General features: G+C 44.5%; 1 protein-coding gene across 1 annotated transcript in view; it reads right to left on the bottom strand.

Annotated features, from left to right (window-relative positions):
• Nucleotides 1-7,098: 7,098 nt before the first annotated feature.
• Nucleotides 7,099-18,616, bottom strand: part of POLI (DNA polymerase iota) — a 32,645-nt gene continuing 21,127 nt past the window's right edge. Inside the window, exons 8-11 of the mRNA XM_056138195.1 lie at nt 14,951-15,081; nt 12,760-12,965; nt 8,965-10,286; nt 7,099-7,192 (exon numbers count right to left, since the gene is read on the bottom strand). Coding sequence (XP_055994170.1) covers nt 9,435-10,286; nt 12,760-12,965; nt 14,951-15,081 — 1,189 coding nt within the window. The 3' untranslated portion in view covers nt 7,099-7,192; nt 8,965-9,434. The remainder of the gene's footprint in view (nt 7,193-8,964; nt 10,287-12,759; nt 12,966-14,950; nt 15,082-18,616) is intronic.

The following is an 18,616-nucleotide window of genomic DNA, read 5'->3' as shown; positions in this document are numbered from 1 at the left end:
ACAGGGCGGTACGAGATGCTCTCTCGTGTGTGCAGTGATATAGCAGGGCAGCAGCTGTGGACCAAAGCCCACAGGACACTGCTGATTTGTGAAGGGGGTTAAGAGGGAGGGGCTGCGGGGTGCTTGGGGGAGGGAGGGGCCCTCAGTCACGCTTTGCCACTAGTGTGCGGGAACACAGTTGAAAGTAGCCAAGCGCCACAACGAAATGCCCAACGCCCCAGAGAGCACCCAAGCCGGTGCCCCTGAACACAAAGAAGAAAAAGAACGAAATCTGGTCCAGTATCTATATAAATCGTTTCAGTAATTCGGGGGCATTGGAAGACCTCCTGGCTGTCCTCGGGGGCTACTCCCAGCTCTGTGGCTGGGAGTGAGTCCTGGCAATAACCCCCTTGGGGGGTCCATGCGGTGTCAGGGATGGAATCCGGACGTTTTCATGCAGAACCTGCATTCTACCTGTAGAACTCTCTCCGGCCCCTTAAATAAGTTCATGAATCAATTTTCCACTTCCCCTCTCTCTGCTGCTCCTGGGGGAGCCCCCTCACACTGGGCGGGGTGCTTGCTGAGCTGCGGGGGGTGGGGGTGGGGTGGGGAGGCGACGCTGCTGGTCACAGTGCTTCCAGCCCATCTCCATTTCAGTGCTCAGTGGCAGGAGCACTTTTCTGTGCGGTGCTCACACTCACCTGGTGTGGCGTGGCCACGGCTTGCAGCGCACCTGGGTCCACGGCCCTGGCACAGGGAGCATCACAGGGACGGCACCTAAGGCCTCCAGCCTGCAAGGGAGGCACCCTCAGGTGCTGGACGGTCTCCTGACTCTCTTAAGGTCATTTTACAATGTTATTTCCAAATTTATATTTTCTTTTGGGGGAGGCAAGGCTGGAGCAATAGCACAGCGGTAGGGCTCTTTGCCTTGCACACAGCCAACATGGCCGACCCGAGTTCGATTCCTCTGCCCCTCTCGGAGAGCCTGGCAAGCTACCGAGAGTATCTCGTCCACAGGGCAAAGCCTGGCAAGCTACCCATGATGTATTGGATATGCCAAACACAGTAACAACAAGTCTCATGATGGAGACGTTACTGGGCCCGCTCGAGCAAATCGATGAACAACAGGAGGACCATGGCCGTGACCTTTTGGGGGAGGTAGGGTCACACCCGGCAATGCGCAGGGGTTATTCCTAGCTCATGCACTACACTCCTGGCAGTGCTGGGGGGGAAGGCACCATGTGGGATGCTGGGAATTGAACACAGGTCAGCTGCGTGCAAGGCAAACGCCCTACCCGCTGTACTATTGCTCCAATCCCGCAAATTTATATTTTCAGAAATTTGATCTCTCAGAATTGTTATTTCTGATTTTAGGGATTTTGGTCTTCCGTTATTCCTATGCTTGTAATGGCATTAGGACAGTGTCAGAACTATAAACCCCAAACCTTTTTATTTTTCTTTTTGGGTCATACCCAGCGATGCAAAGGGGTTACTCCTGGCTCAACACTCAGGAATTACTCCTGGCAGTGCTCGGGGGACCATATGGGATGCTGGGAATCGAACCCGGGTTGGCCACGTGCAAGGCAAACGCCCTACCCACTGTGCTATCACTCCAGCCCCCCAAACCTTTTTAGCATGCATAGTGGTGAAAGCAAAGGAACCAATATATATTATACAGCTTTTCTTGAGTGCCTCACTGGCTCATTTTTTTCTGCCTTTTGGGCCACACCCAGTGATGCTCAGGGGTTACTCCTGGCTCTGTACCACTCCTAGTGGTGCTTGGGGGACCATATGGGATGCTGGGGATCGAACCTGGGTGGGCCATGTGCAAAGCAAACACCCTACCCACTGTACTATCTTTCCAGTCCACTCACTGAGTATTTAGGGAAGGACACCCAGACATTTGGTATGAAGACATTCTGACGTAGAATCCATTGAGTGTAGTTGTGGTTTTTCGCATATTTTGACAAAGTGGGTTTTATAGAGGTACAAATAAATGAAAACTTTATTGAGTAAATTCCTCAGATAATGGCAAAATGGGTTAAGCATTTCTACAAAGACACCCAAAATTGGAAATATTAATAGAAGCAAAAATTAACAAAAATACAGCAGTGCTGAGACTTTACACTTAACGTGAGATATTTGTCACATTACACAGTAAACAACAATGACAGCTGAGCGCACAAAAGCTAGCGATAAAATTATCAAGACTATCTGAAATAGGTGTTACATCAAGTAAAAATGTACAGTGAATTTCACCATAAACGTCCGTCATGTCTTTAGGTATTATCCAGAAACAGCAGTAAAGCTCGTTTTAAAGTGAAAATAGGAGTCTATTGAATTGAACATTGATTTTGGACAACAGATTAGCACTAAAATCAGTATTTGGCCAAGACAAAGCCAGTTTCTGTTAACATCATTATAGAATGAATTCGTCATAGAATGAATGGCGACATAAAAATAAATCAGGGCCGCAGAGACAGTACAGCAGTAGGGCGCTTGCCTTGCACATTGGGAGGGCCCAGTTTCAATCCACAGCACCACATATGGTCCCCCAAGCCCCTCCAGGAGTAATTCCTGCAAACTGTCTGAGAGCCAGGAGTTAAGTCCCGCAAACTGTCAGGTATAGTCCATAAGCAAAAACAATAAAATTTTTAAAAATCAGATTTCTTAAAAAATATATTACAATTTTGTTTTAAAATTCTAGCAGTCAACATTTTAGAGTTTGGTATGAAAGTGCAGGAAAAATATTTTTACTGCTGCCAGTTTCTACACCATTCCTGCAGAAACAATATTATTCCATCTGTGATACTCTGGTCCAAGTGGTTTACATAATGACTTTACTTTTAGGGATGTGAAGTCTGGGAAAAGGAACTTCAGCTCAAGTTCATTCTGAATTATTCATAGCTTTGGAGAACCTCAAAAACACTTTGTCTTTAATGAAACAAGTCTATAATAGTCTTGATTTTGTTGTTGGGCCACACCCGGCTGTGCTGAGGGTTTACTCCTGGCTCTGTGCTCACGAATCACCCCGGGCAGGTCCACAGACCATATGGGATGCTGGGGATTGAACCCAGGTTGGCCACCTGCAAGGCAAGTTGTACTATCCGCTGTACCATCTATCTCTCCGTTACAGTAATCATTTTGATAAACTTGGAAATTTTAACCTTCTTGTTTGGAGGCTGAGGGTTTGGCAGCAAGGCACAGGCCTCACACGTGAAATTCTGGGTTTGAGCTCCAGAACCCCTGAACGAAACAAGGCTATTTCTTACCCAAAGGAAGTCAAGGGCCCAGAGGCATTTTTATCCTAATCCACGCAGTGGGTGCTTTGCTGGTATTTTTGGCCATGGCCCATTAACGCTCAACTGCTTCTCCAAGCTTTCCTCGCCTCTACTTCTGGGTCAGGCTTCTGCAGGACTAAATCCTTGGGCTTTTTATCTCAGGGAGCCTAACCTGGCATACCTTGAGTCTCCCACTGGGTTTAGGAAAACGCCCCGGGAGTAAGGCTAAGGTGAGCCTGACTTTGCCTGTGTGAATCAGACAATCACACTCTTGACCTTTGATCTAACACCTTGAGCCTCTAAGAGGTAGTTTAGCTAAGCTAACACAACATTTAATTGTGAAGCTCTAGCTACCGTTTCACCTTTTAATTTCTGCGTACAATCTGAGCAGTTTGTTTGTTTCTGGAAACGCAACCCTTACTGATGTAGCTTTCGCCTCAGCACCTGTAGTCCACAAGGTGGCGCTGTCGACATTCCTGGTGCTGTCCGTTCCCAAAAGCCAAACATTCCTTTAGGTCTATTCCGCCTTTTCAAATGTTTCACATCGGTGCCTTAATAAAGCAATGTCCTCACAATACTCAACTGCCCATAGCCCCAGAGCCAAACCTCATTGTTTTGTTGCACAGCTCCCAAATTCCAGGAACCAACTTCTGTAGCCAACCAAAACAATGCCACAAAACCACCACACTTTGTTGTTATTGACTCAGCAAGAGGGAACGTTCATAAGTCTTGAGATTTGCCTTCACAGCAATGTAACTGTCAATTTTTTCCCCTACCCAATGACTTGAAAATCGCTCATGAAGAGGTAGGGTGGATTTGGGGGTCCTAATCCAAGGTGCTGGGGGCCTACTTCCAGCTCTGTGCTAAGGAACTGTTCCATACAGCGCCTTCTGAAGGCAAACCACCTCTCTGGCACAATAATTATTTTATACATAAAATCAGTCCCACTTAGGGGCTGGAGATAGTGCAGAAGGCAGGGTGTCTGCCTTACAAACGACTGACCTGGGTTCCATCCTCAGCGGCCCACAGATTCCCACAAGCCCCGTCATACTGATCCCTGAGCATTCATTAAAAAAAAAAAAAAAAGCAACAAAAGACACAGATCACCTACATGACTGTCTTTAATCACAGATGTTTCCCGAGGCCAGGCTGGAGAGCATTCCTCCTTCAGTTCCCTAGTCTCTATATTATGCTATCTTGTTTCAAATATCTACACAAGGCCCATTTTCCTGACCAAAACAACATTTAAAAGAAGATTAGAGTTTTCCCAAATGATTTTTTGCTATTTTTAAAAGACCAAAAGGTTAAAGAAATATACAGCGAGTAGGGCATTTGACGCTGGTTCAATCCATGGCACCACAAGGAGATCCCTGAGCACTGAGCCAGAAGTGAGTCTGTCACCGCTGGGTGTGGGTCCCCCAAAAACAAACAGATAAAGATTTTAAGTATTATAAACTTTATTATATAAAAAATATAATAATTACAATTTAGGAAAGAAAGGATACCCAAATATCTCCAAAGGAGAACTTCACCACTATGTATTCAAAGTGGAAGACAGACCAAAACTCGAGACATAATTGGTAACATCAATCAGCTGTATAGGACATGATTACCTTGGGAGAGCACATCTCCTTCTTGCGGGAAAATAACTCGTACAGATAATATTGCAAGCTAAAAGCATGAGAGCAAATTCCATTCTCCTGATAATTTATTCATGTGATAGTGTGAAGAGAGAGAAATGCAATAAATTAGAAAATGAAATCACGGAGTCTATAGACGAACCAAACTTCAGACCCACACAAGGCATGAACAGGGATGTCCACAACTCCTGCAGGACTGTCCTCTGGATAAACTGAGGAACTACAGGGAAAATAATCCTGAAGGACATAAAAGACACAAGAACAGGGCGGGGAGCAGTGCCAGGAGGATCACCCCCAAATCTTGCCCATCATCTTCCTAGACCTGGGGTTGAGCTGCCAGTGTGAGATCAAGCTGGTTCAAGCTTCCACTGTTGCTGATGTGTCCCAGGAAAGGAGGACCAGTATCTTCCAGAGGGATCCACCAGATTCAGGCCTTGGGAGTCCCGCAGATAGAACCCAAGACAGGAGCAGACTCTACAGTTTCAGGAGTGCCAAGGCAGGGCTCTGTGGTAGAGCACTAGCCTTGCTTGAGTGAGGTCAGGGGTTTGAACCCCACACCACATACCCCGCCCATCCCAGTACCACTAGCAAGCCCCACGCTGCAAGCCAGAGCAGCTGGCAAGCACTGCCAAGTGGAACCCTGCCCCCAAAATTAAGTGATTCAAGTAAAAAAAAATCTATACACCTAAATAACAAGAATTAACTCCACCAGAGAATTTGAACATTTGTATCTTCTAATACAGAATAAAAAATGACTACGTTGTGAGTCCAAGGAAATACCCTAAGGGAAGGGCACATATGGCACATGTGGGAGGCCCCGGATTTGACCCTCGCACCCCCTTCTGCTTCTACAAAGGACTGCGTTGAAAATAGTGAGGGAAATACAGCCCACTAAATGGGTGGGTCTAACACAGCGAAGTGGAAGAGAAAGTCAGGCCAGGATGAGAAACCTGACGATTGCTTCCGTACCGCGTCTCCTCAGAAGCTGGGCTGCGACCCTTTTGCTGGCGCAGCTTGGCTCCAGTGCCCAGAAGGCAGTGGATTTTGCGTTCGCTTCTGGTAGTCATGGCACGTCTCCCTGCCTCCCAAGTCTTGGACTTGGGAGGCCATTCAGCCAAAGACCTCACTCCAGATCCCAAGCCCCGGTCTCAGGAACCAGGCTCTGAAGCGTGAGGGGAGCGTGGGAGGCAGACAGCGCAAGGGGACAGGGCCAAGAACTTGCCAGTCTGTTGGAGCTACAGCTGCCCGGCGACTAAGTGACAGGCCATGTCAACAAAAGGCTGGGATGACAGCCTAGCGGGGAGGGCATGTGCCTTGCACGGGGCCAACCCGGGTTCAATTCCCAGCATCCCATATGGTCCCCTAAGCACCACCAGGAATGATTCCTGAGTGCAGAGCCAGGAGTAGCCCCTGTGCATTGCCGGGTGTGACGCAAAAAAAAAAAAAAAAAAAAAAAGAAAAGAAAACCCCAAGTGAGCACTGTTCTGTGAGCTACCCAGAGAAAGCAACGTTAAACCTGGATGCAGGAGAAGGCAGGGCTAGCCCTGAACCTGAACTTTAAGAAACAGCCCCTGCCCGAAAAGAACAGTGAGTGGAGCTGGTGCTCTGGTGAAAAAGGAGACTCCACCTAATTGGGTGCCTGTGAAGATTCTAGAAGCACTTAAGAGGAAAGATAACAAAAACAGGAAGGAAAAAACATTAAGACCAGCTGAAGTAATTCATGCTGCTGCTGTACTGATAATGTGACTCATTCGAGGCTTTCCAGACTCAATGAAGTTTTAGACTTACTTAGATCGGGGGAGGGGGGATTGGGTGGTGTGTGTGCGCCATGTCCACGCACATCAAACAGCTCAGCCATACCCAGGGCCCTCCCAAGCAGCATTTTAAAGGAATGAAACCTTTACATCTAGGATTAATACAAAACAGAGACAATGTAGGCAATCTCTGCAGAAACCTAGCAACAAACAAAGTTCTCTGGAGCAGTGGGCAGAAGAGCTGGAGAGACACAATTCCCCAGACATCCCGGGAGCCAACACACACCTGGGCACGTACGTCCTCATCCTCACCCATGCCAGCAAAACCAAATCAACAGGATGTGGGTCATCTCACGCTGGTGAGAGAGGCCTGTTTCCAAAAGGCCAGACACAAGAGGTGGTGGGGATGTGGGGGCGAGGAGTGGGGGGAAGGACCCCTTTCTCTGCTGGCGGGAGTGTGAACTGGTTCAGTCTCCAGGGAAAACATCACAGCAAGCAAAACCAAATGTGGGCTGGGTAGATCTCTGTGGAGGGCTTTCTGCTGACAAAAGGGGGAGGGGGGTGCTGTGTAACTATGAAAGGACCTGCTTTTCAGGTGATGACGCCCCACATCTATTGTTCTAGCCTCTGGCTGAGCTCATCTAGCTGAAGTAAGAAGTCATGCAGGGGGCCCTTGACAATGAATTTCCAGAAGTAATAACACTCAGATGTACTCGAAAACATTCCACACCGCCCCAAGACTAAAGACCATTCCCCAGGAACAAAGGCCTGTTACACGGAAGACCCCCCAGCCCCTTGTCCATGATAACCCTCCAGCAATTGGCTCTTGGCAGAAAGCCCCAAGCAGAAGTCGTGCAAAATCAGCCTTGCCCAATGCTCCCTGGACACCTGGGTCTGCAGTGTCTGCACCACCCTATTAGGGGCAAAGAATTTCTTTTATTACACAGGGTCCTTTTCTCTCCCACAATTTTTTTTGGCCACACCCAGTGATGCTCAGTAATTATTCCTGGCTCTGCACCCAGGAATCACTCCCGGCAGTGCTCAGGGGAACATACAGGATGTCAGGGATCAAACACAGGTCGGACTGCATGCAAGGCAAGTGTCCTACCCACTGTACTAGCACTTTAGCCCCTCCCATAATTATTTAAAAAAAAAAACATATTTTGCTTTGCCAAGTCCTCCTAAAATTCCAGGTTATTACAAGAGAGAAAATAAATTTAATTTTTTTTAAATTCGTGATTATGAAAAGCCAAGATAAATGATAACCTGGAAAAGTCCGATACTGACGCAGTAAGATACCAAGAGACTAGCTCTGTGCTTGTTATCCGGTTCACAGGCCTGGCAGTGCTCAGGCCCATTAAAAAAGGCCCATTCCCAACTTGGCCTTCAGGATGACTCACAGCCACGCACAGCTGGGGACGGAAGCCAGGTCTCCTGACCCAAGCACGAGCTCTGTCCTCTGGAGCTGTCTTGAGCCCGTAAAGATTAACTTCAGGTCACAAATGAGCAAGAAAGCTGTGACATGGCCCCATATTTACACTTCAGAAAGGTCTTTTTCCTCTCTTTTTAAACTGGCCGAAACCACTTGTTTCCCTGCCACTGTTTCCTGCTTGCTGCACTGGACTACACTAATATGAAGGCAGGGGACAGCAGTCATTCCCAGCAATGCCCAAGGGTCCCTGAGATGCCAGGGATCAAACTCAGGGCTTCTGCATTCAAAATATGTATTCCAATTCTTTGTACTAACTCCCCAACACAACTCCTTTCTTGGTGTGCTACAGAGGCTCAAACCCGAGGCCTCACATACACAGACTCACACAACCTCTCATATTTTTAAAATTCCTGTTGTCCAATAATTTCTGGCTTAAATCATTACAAGGATCACTGGAATTTTTAAACAAATTATCTTTTTTAAAAAGCAATATATTTCTTTTGTGTATCTATTCTACCAGAACACTATATATTGAAAATTCGACTGTTCTTAATCAAGATTACTAAATATTTCCTTAGTGAGTAGTTTCTGATATTCCTGCTCCAAGTTATTAACTCTAAACTCCCTATTAAAAATTCCTGGTGAAGGGGCTGGAGCGATAGCACAGCAGGTAGGGTGTTCGCCTTGCACGTGGCCGACCCGAGTTCAATTCCCAGCATCCCATATAGTCCCCTGAGCACCGCCAGGAGTGATTCCTGAGTGCAAAGCCAGGCATACCCCCTGAGCATCACCAGGTGTAACCCAAAAAGAAAAAAAAATCTTGGTGGATAAGAAATTTCCAAAAGTCAAAGAATCTGAAGTAAAATAAAAGTGCTTACCTAGTAGTGCTTGCTCTAAAGCTACTTTAGAGCTTGTATTTCTGCACCTTAGACTGAGCAAGTCTTTAGATTATCCTGGCAAAGTCTATAAACTTGACAACAAGGATCCCTCAGAAATACAAGTCCTACAGGATACTTCAGTTGCATACTTCTGTCTTGCAAATTATAAAAAGTCCGGAATCTCATATTTTTAATCTGGCAGGCCAAAGGAAAAGGCAGTGATAACAATGGGAGAAGATTCATCAATTTAGTGACTTGTACAATTGTGATTCTGACTGTCTAAATCTCATCTCTAAAATACAGGAAAAATGCAAAATATCGAATCCATATGAATTTCTATTATCAAGCATTGTTAAAAATCTACTGCCTTCTATTTCTGGTGACTGCCGTTCCCTTAATATGCCTGTATGAAGAGTTCCTTCTAGATTGAGAACAGACTCATCTGAGAGCACAGATCTTGCCATCACTTTCTAAGAGTTTTTTTTCTGAATATGAGATTTGTTTTTCTGTACAAAGCGGAAATCTGATCCTGCTCTTTTCCACTCTGCCAGCAGTTCTTTCTGTACCTCTTCTGGCAGTTCATGAAAAACTTCAGGATCAATACCAGAAGGAAAAGTGATTTTCTCTTTAGTCGGCTCTTGCTCTCCGTGTCCTGCAGTTCCACGGTGATGAGAGACGCTGGCTCTCAGCCGCTCTGGGCTGTCTGCAGTGCAGTTTGAGGGGGAAAGTTGCTCACTCTGCAAATCCAGTGTAGTATGATAAACAGAGACAGCAGGGTTTGTGGCCGAAAGAGGAGATCCTGGAGATTCTTCAGCGCCTGGACTCACTCGATCCCCTTTGAGTCTACTGTCTAAATAGGACGAATAATCCTTTGGGTTAGACAAGTCTGAGGAATTACTGCTATTTAAGCCCGATGTTCCTGGTTCACAGATAGACACAGTGGACATCTGCTGGTTATTGGACAAATGATCCCTACGGTTTAAAGGACTTTCTTGCACCTTCTTTGTAGAAAAGAAAGATAAAATTCCCCTAGAGGCAGGCAACGAACACCTCGGACCTGCTTTCAATTGAACTTTTTCTTGAGATTTTCCAGTAAGGATTTCTTCTTGAATATCTACTGGGAGCTGCTTGAAGACTTCCTCATCAATTCCCTCAGGAAGGGAGCCGAGTGGTAATTCACTGCTGTCTTTTTCTTTAGAAAAGGTGGTAGATTCAAGCACAGACTCTCCAGTTTTTGTACTTTCAATTCTTCCAGGAGGCAGAAATCCCCAACTTGTTCCTTTGTCTTTGGAAAAATCTTCCATATGGGTGTCACTCATTTTCTGGAAAACAAGTACGATAGAGTTGCTCAGATATCTGGGTTTGTTTTGCTTGGGAGCCAGGTCTGGGGGCTATTGCTGACTCAGTGCTTAGGGGCTGCCCTGGATGGGGTGGGGGGCCCTGTGATGCCGAGAGTCCAATCCAGTCTGGCATGCAAAGGACTGCTTCAGCCGGTTACACTACCTCATTGGCCTCTGGTTGTTTATCTTTTAAATAATCACTCTGAAGCGTGACAGAACTTTTTGTCTATTCTAACATCAGTATATTTCTATTCTACTTGGTAGCACTGTAGCACTGTCCTCCTGTTGTTCACGGATTTGCTCAAGCGGGCACCAGTAACGTCTCCATTTTGAGACTTGTTGTTACTTTTTTTGGCATATCGACTACACCACGGGGAGTTTGCCAAGCTCTGCCATGCGGGCGGAATACTCTCGGTAGCTTGCCAGGCACTCTAAGAGGGGCAGAGGAATCAAACCCGGGACAGCCACTTGCAAGGCAAACCCCTACCTGCTATACTATCGCTCCAGCTTACTCAGTAAGTTTCATTATTCTAGCCAGTTCCTAACAACTGGAGATGACAAAATCACCATAATTAGCCACAGGGTTATGAATCTTTCGTCACTAATCCAAGTTGCGGTTCCTTCTTGGATGGACAATAATTATAAATTCAGAGACCTGGAAAGGATCTTAACAATCATGTAGCCAAACTTCTAATTTTGTGACTAAAAGAACAGTGGTCTAGGAAAAGGGGTTCAATAAGTATATCTCTAAACATACAAACACAGACACAGACACACACAAAGGACATCCATAGCTAGTTTTCTAAATCATGATACTGAAGTATAAATTTTAACAGAAAGGAAAAAGTATTTCTTGGGTAAAAATGCATCATTAAGGTATAACACTCATTTTTACATGGAACCAAATTTTAAAAGATCTTCAATTCTAACATGCACAATTTTTTTATGTAAAGGTGTTCACTTAAACACTTAAAATTTTCCTCCAGTTTTAAGTCCCACAGAATATGCATGCAGACAAATATAACTCAAGGATCACTGAGCTCACAGCAGTGAGCGCAACTGTCTTGCATACAGCCAACCCTGATTCGATCCCAGACACCACATCTGGTCCCCTGAGCACTGTACGGAGTAAACCCTGAGCACTGCCAGTTGTGGCCAAGGAAAAAAAAGAAATAAAGAAAAAAGAAATAAAATAATACTGATCTATTAGACAAAACATATAGATATTTAATATCAAAGGTAAATGACAGGCATGAATAATTTCATAAAATAATTATTTTTTTAAGCATTGTTCATTTAGTAAATAAAGATATGTCAGTTGGCCATATATAAGCCTTTCATATTTTATCATTTGAAAATCTGATTATTGTCACACAGTCTTCTTCTGGAGGGAAAGGGATGCAGGGGCCATACCCAGTGGCACTCAGGGACTATTCCTGGCCGGGTGCTCCTGAGTGAGCCCCGGGACTGCATGCCTGCTCTAGGGGGCACACACAATGCCAAGGGAAAAGCCCAGTCAGCCACACAGAAGGGAAGATTCCTTTCCTCCCGAGCTAGCTCTCCAGTCCCTGAACAGCCACATTCTCACTTTCTACAACCATAACACTGAGTGCTTGTATTCTATCAATCCTGCTCTCAGAGATCAATGCAATTTCAAAATCAAGAAAGCAAACAAATACAAGAAAAAAAATCTTGTATTTGAAGATTTTTAAGTACAAAAATTCTGTATATGTACAAATTAACTGAAAGTTTTTTTTTTGTTTTTTGGTTTTTTTTTTTGCTTTTTGGGTCACACCCGGTGGTGCTCAGGGGTTACTCCTGGCTCTGCACTCAGGAATGACTCCTGGCGGTGCCCGGGGGAGACCATATGGGACGCTGGGAATCTAACCCGGGTCAGCCGCGTCCAAGGCAAACGCCCTACCCGCTGTGCTATCACTCCAGCCCCCCTAACTGAAAGTATTTTATTTTCAATATCTGAAGATGATTTTTATCGTGGAATCATCATATTTTTACATACTGTTACAAAACGCTTTAACACTTTCAAAAGAGGGACCCTCCATAATGGTGTTCTCACTTATCTCAGAATGTTTATGCTTTCATCTTAATTTTTAATTTTTTGGGTCACACCAGGTGATGCTTAGAGATTACTCCTGGCTCTGCCCACAGAAATTACACCTGGTGGTGCTTGGAGGATGATATGGGCGGCCGGGGATCAAACCTGGGTTGGCTGCCTGCGAGGCAAATGCCCTCCCCACTGTACTACCACTCCAGCCCCTTATGTTTTCATCTTAACACTGCAATACAATATACCCAAGGTGTGTAACTTTAATATCAGAGGAAATATATAAAGATAAATCAGCAAACAGCAGCACCCAAAGGAATTCTTAAATTACACAAAACTCAAACTTAAAACGTGTAGCCCAATCACACAAATCCAACTGACCGGTGTACTTACAAAACTGCGCTTGCCAGAACAAGAGGCTGATGACGATGATGATGTTAAATAGTAGTCAATAGTCCCCTTGTTAGAAGTATTTAGTGCTTTAAGGTTGCAGAAGCACACACTTAGGAGAGTAAGATGGAAGGGCATCTTCACATTCACCATATCCCGAAAAAGCTTCATAAGTATTTCAACCACGGGGGTCATCACATCATCATTTCCTAAATATTTAAGAAGACAGTATCAAAAACATGTCATCATGCTAAGAGCTCAATGTAATTTATATTGCTTCCATTAAGAAAATGAAATCCTAGATCAATATAATTGGGATATTCTATCATTATGCTATCATTAGCACTGCCATTATTATTGTGTTTGGGAGTCATCCCCTGTGTTGCTCGGGAGAGACTCGAAGCTCTGTGCTCAGGGTTTATTCACAGCAGTTTTCAGGGGACCACGTGCTACCAGAGACTGAACCCGGGTCTCCCACAAGCATTCAACCCACTGAACTTTATCTCCAGCCCAAAATATATTGACATTATTTACTTAAATGAGCTATCTCAAACATGAATACAAAATGTCAAATGAGTTCTAAGTTTTCAGAAGAACTGAGATGTGTGACTTGTGATTCTGGCAAATTGCTAAGGAAATCGCTTCATAAAACTGGAACAAGACTAAACAAAACTGTCAAAAACAACCATTTTGAGAAATCTGGAAATGAACAATGACCAATAAAGTGGGAAGCATTGATCTACGAAAGGACTTTCGGGCAAGTGAGAGCAGGACTGGAGCAACAGTATGCAAGTAGGATGCGGGCCTTGCACACGGCCAACCCAGGTTCCATCTCCAGGACCCCCTAAGGTCCCCGGAGCATTGCCAGGAGTGATCCCTGAGCACAGAGCCGAGAATAAGCCCTGGCCCAAACCATGCTGCCCCCCCACAGGGACCAAAAAAAAGGAAAGTGAGAGCTAGGGATGAGAGAGAGCTCCAGTCAAACTTGTGCCCAGCAGTGCCAGGCCCTGAGTTCCATCTCTGGCACTGAGTTCCATCAGGCATGGCCCTGGTGGCCCTAAGCAGTGAGCCATCAGGTCTGTGTTGCCAGACTCAGTATCACCAAGAAGATCCCACCGAAGCATTACTGGGGTAGCCTGTATTGTATGTTTTAGTGAGCAAGAGGGCCTGTAGAGAAGACGGCGGACAGGATCATGCCTCGCACATGGCTAACCTGAGTTTGGTCCTGACACCCCACGTGGTCTCCTGAGCCCCGTCAGGAGTGATTCCTGAGCACAGAACGAGGTGTATGCCCTGAGCACAGATGGGCATGAACCCAAGACAACCCCCCCCCAATAAAAACCATCAGGTAAAATGGTCTAATAATAAGCACACAGATCAGTGAAATCAGCAAGTCCAAGAAATAAAATGCTTATGTTTACAGTTTTTGACTAAGGTGTGTGATAATTCAATTTTTTAAAAATGGTCTCCCCTACAAATTTTGTTGGAACAAAATTAAATGCCTATGTGCAAAAGAATGTAATAAGATGGTTATCCTAGGCCCACATAAAAATTAACCCCTAATGGACATAAATGTAAAATTTCAATACACATAGGCCAGGAATCAGATGTGCGGCTAGTACAATGCTGCCGTGAGGCAGAGGCCCCTGAGCACCACCAGGGATGGCACCAAAACCAAACCAAACCAAACCAAAAAAGATTCTGAAAAGAAAATGAAGAAAGAAATACCTCCCACCTAGGTTTAGGTAAACAAACACTCCTGCCCATTGGTGAGCACCTACATTGTTAGGGTCACTCTGAATAAAGTGTGGTGACTTCCTGGGGTACAACTCAGCACACTCCCTCTCATTACAACCTACCCAACGTGGTAAAGGAAAGCTTCCGTTTACCCAAGCACTAACGTGCCAATGTTCACAGCAACGTCTTGTTTTCTAACAGGCCAAAAAAAGGGGAGTAATCTAGCCTCAAGTTAGCTCATGCCCTATCAGAGCTTTGTTTCCACTGGATGTGGGAGACATTTCTAATGACAGATAATTTTCAGTATCCATGTGAAAAGCACCCCCCACCAAAGCCCAAAGGTATTGAATAATTCCCTCGGTGAGGGCCCTCCGTCTTCGGATCACGTTTTAAACTCAAAGCCTGCCTTCTGAAGAGCTCACCCTGCCAATTACATCATTAGGGAGCGGGTCAGTACCTGCCCCGAACTTCTGCACCACGTGGGCTGGCAGGGCGCGCTGCCGGCTCTCGCGGCTCCAGTGATTCTCCGTGGCGTGCCGGCGCAGCGCCAGTCGCACCGTGTGTGGCTTCCTTCCGTCTTGGCGCACTCTGCGGTACAGCAGGGAACAAGAAAGCAGGAGAGCATGACATGAAGGTTTTTTTTTTTGGTTTGTTTGTTTGTTTGCTTTTGGGGTCACACCCGGGGATGCACAGGGGTTACTCCTGGCTCATGCGCTCAGGAATTACTCCTGGTGGTGCTCAGGGAACCAAATGGGATGCTGGGAATCGAACCCAGGTCACCCGCGTGCAAGGCAAACACCCTACCCGCTGTGCTATCCAGCCCTACATGAGGGGTTTTTCAGGAGACCTAACACGTCATTGATCTGAAGAAGCCAGCAAGGCAGGAAGCAATTGAGAGCCCCTGAAGAGCCCAAGTAAGTTTTACAGTCTACACATGAAAGCTCTAGCACGGTACACCGAAAGCACTCCCACCTAAGTCGAAATTTCAACAAATTTCAACACCGCAGTCCAAAACATAATTTAAGACATTAAAATTAGAACAAAACTAAAGAAATCCAAAGATCATTCTCTGACAGAAGCATATATATGAAAAATTGCAGAAGACATTTTTACAAATTATTTTGCAAATAAGACTAAGAAAAAAATTTTAAAGGAGATTGCCTTTGCTAACAAGCACTAACCAAAAACATCAACAGAGTCATTCCATGGTATATTAGAGAAATAACTTGAAAAATTACTTGTACACTGTTTAAGATAAGCATGTGTCTATATATTGTAAAAATGTCGTCATCCATGAAGGTTTTTTCTAACAGGCAAATAAAAGGGGAGTAATCTAGCCATCAAGTTAGCTCGTGCCCTATCAGAGTTTTGTTTCCACTGGATGTGGGAGACATTTCTAATGACAGATAATTTTCAGTATCCATGTGAAAAGCACCCCCCACCAAAGCCCAAAGGTATTGAATAATTCCCTCGGTGAGGGCCCTCCGTCTTCGGATCACGTCTTCGGATCACGTCATCCAAATAGTTTTGGTATTGAAAACAAGAGGTTATTTTTTGTTGTTGTCATTGGGTTTTGGGGGGATGGTTTTGGGTTTTGGTTTTGGATTAGGGGTCATACCTGGCAGTGCTCAGGGCTTACTCCTGGCTCTGCACTCAGAAATTACTCCTAGCAGGCTTGGAAAGACCATATGGGATGCCAGGGATCAAATCTGGGTCAACCACAAGTAAGACAAGCACCCTACCCATTGTACTATGGCTTTGGTCTGAAAACAATAAAATTCACTTGCAAAATATAGAAAATCTCTTTACTAAAGAATGTTATTAAAGACAACTTTTCAATTTTACATGAATACATTTTTAAGTATTTATGTGCTATCTATATTATATGTATGGCTCTCTGGATGTACAGACATTATTAATATACCAAATACAAACATTGTATATGATTAAACATACCTAAGTTTAGATACTGAAATTTTTAAGTTTCTGTAGAAGATAAAGTTTTCTTATTGCTTTATCACAAAACCTGTTTGTTGTTTTACTAAGATTACTAAGTAATTTAAATGGCTCCTATAAACACGATAACAGTATAAGTATCTCCCATTAAACTTGGTCAATGCAAGTCAAAGAACATAACTTGTTTCCAGTAAGTAATTAAGACATACTAGAAAGACAAGGTTATATTATAGTGTTTTAAGAGAGTATTAGAGGATGAATTAAAAATTATATGATCTTGGAGGGCTGAAATACATACTTTGCATGCAAGTACCAACTGTTCAACTGTGGATAGCCAGGAGTGACCCACAAGTCTTAACACCATAGTTGTTCTCCAAAGGAAAAACCAAACAATTATATAATTCGATGTCTTGCTTACTACATTAATAATTCTCTATACTCTAGAAGAAAAATGCACGCAATAATTTGGACAGTCACTGAGATGGATGTAATCTCAGTCTCCGAAATAAGGGGCCTTTTAAAAGAGGGACTAAGGGACTGAAGAGAGAGTAGAGTAGGTAGGGTGCTTGCACGCAGCTGACCTGGTCTGCGTCCCCATACTTCATATGGCCCCCCCATTCACACCAAGAGTGATCCCCAACAGCAGAGCCAGGAGGAAGCCCTAAGCAACTGGTAACTGTGACTGTGGCCCCAAAAGTAAGCAAAAAGAGGAGGAGGGAATGCCTGGCAGGTAAATAAGGGAAAATGGTTAATGCCATTTCACAGGTTTAAAGAACCTTGTCCCTTCTCTTACTGAGTTTTCAAAAACGGGAGCCAATAAGACCTATACTTCTATATGTTACAGATGGGTGTGTGTGTGGTCATATTTGCAAGCCTGTGTGTACGTGTGTATTCATCTGCATGCATTTTACTTAGATAAAGATTAATACCCCAGGCTGCTGGGACCATGTGTTCCTGAATATCCTAGGAAGAAAAGTAGCAAATGAGCTTCTTGACTTCACATCAAATGTATTCTGAGAACTAGCCCTGTTCATAGAACAGAAGAGTTAACTGCAGAAAAGAGATAAAACCAAAAACTAACCCTTCTGTGAAAAATAATGTTAACTCATCAATTACCATTGTATATTATGACATGCTCTAATTTCTTATATTGTCTGTTTCTTTAAACTTTGTCCGTTGTACTTTTAAGAAAGTGTTAGTATACTAATTGCAATTCTTTAAAACTAGAAGCTGGAGCGATAGCACAGCGGTAGGGCATTTGCCTTGCAAGCCGCCGGCCGGCTGAGTCGGATTCGATTCCTCTGCCCCTCTTGGAGAGCCTGGCAAGCTATTGAGAGTATTTCGCCTGCACGGCAAAGCCTGGCAAGCTACCCCTGATGTATTCCATATGCCAAATACAGTAACAACAAGTCTCACAATGGAGACATTACTGGGCCCACTTGAGCAAATCGATGAACAAGGGGAGGACAGTGCTACACTGCTACAGTGTATAAATCTGATGTGGAAATCAGTTTTAACTGATGTGTGAATGTTTCTGATTATTGTCAAATGCATTCTTTTTTAAGTTTTTAGATTTTTAATGTTTCACAAACCATGGAACTGGTGGTAAAGTTCGGCTGTGAAAATAAAACATGCAGTATTTTTTTAACTTGAATGTCAATTTCAAGTGCATCTGAAATGGTTTCTTCAGGAGAGAGATTCCTTCAAAGGAGAAACTCCTGCAGAGAAAGCAGCCTTCTTTGGAAAAAACAAAAATGTTGTGTTATCTTGGTGTATTATGGCAGTGTAGCTGTTTCCTAGGGCATCATGAAAAACACAAATGTGCTCTTTAAGTAGACCTCTTCTCCAGTTTGAGAGGAAAGGACTCAGTTTGCACCCTTTTTGCATGTAAAATAGAATGTCTTACCTTTCCTACGTGCAGAACTGCTCCCAATGGCTAGGCATTTCACAGTGGTCTTATAATTAACTGAAGCAAACAAGATCACCCAGTTTCACTGGCTTACTCACAAGCCAGCCTGAGTCATCTCAGCGAACTGCATCGTATAATCAGCACGGGCCAGGTGGAGCACAGCTCTGCTCAATGCAGAGGACCCGCATGACACTTGAGGGCAAAGTGTAGGAAAGCTCACTACATCTGTGCTCTGAAAACTATTTCCTCTGGCCACAG

Source organism: Sorex fumeus, unplaced genomic scaffold (genome assembly GCF_029834395.1).
Source record: "Sorex fumeus unplaced genomic scaffold, SorFum_2.1 ptg000128l, whole genome shotgun sequence".
NCBI classification, from domain to species: Eukaryota; Metazoa; Chordata; class Mammalia; order Eulipotyphla; family Soricidae; genus Sorex; species Sorex fumeus.
This window is presented reverse-complemented; position numbering and strand designations above follow the sequence as displayed.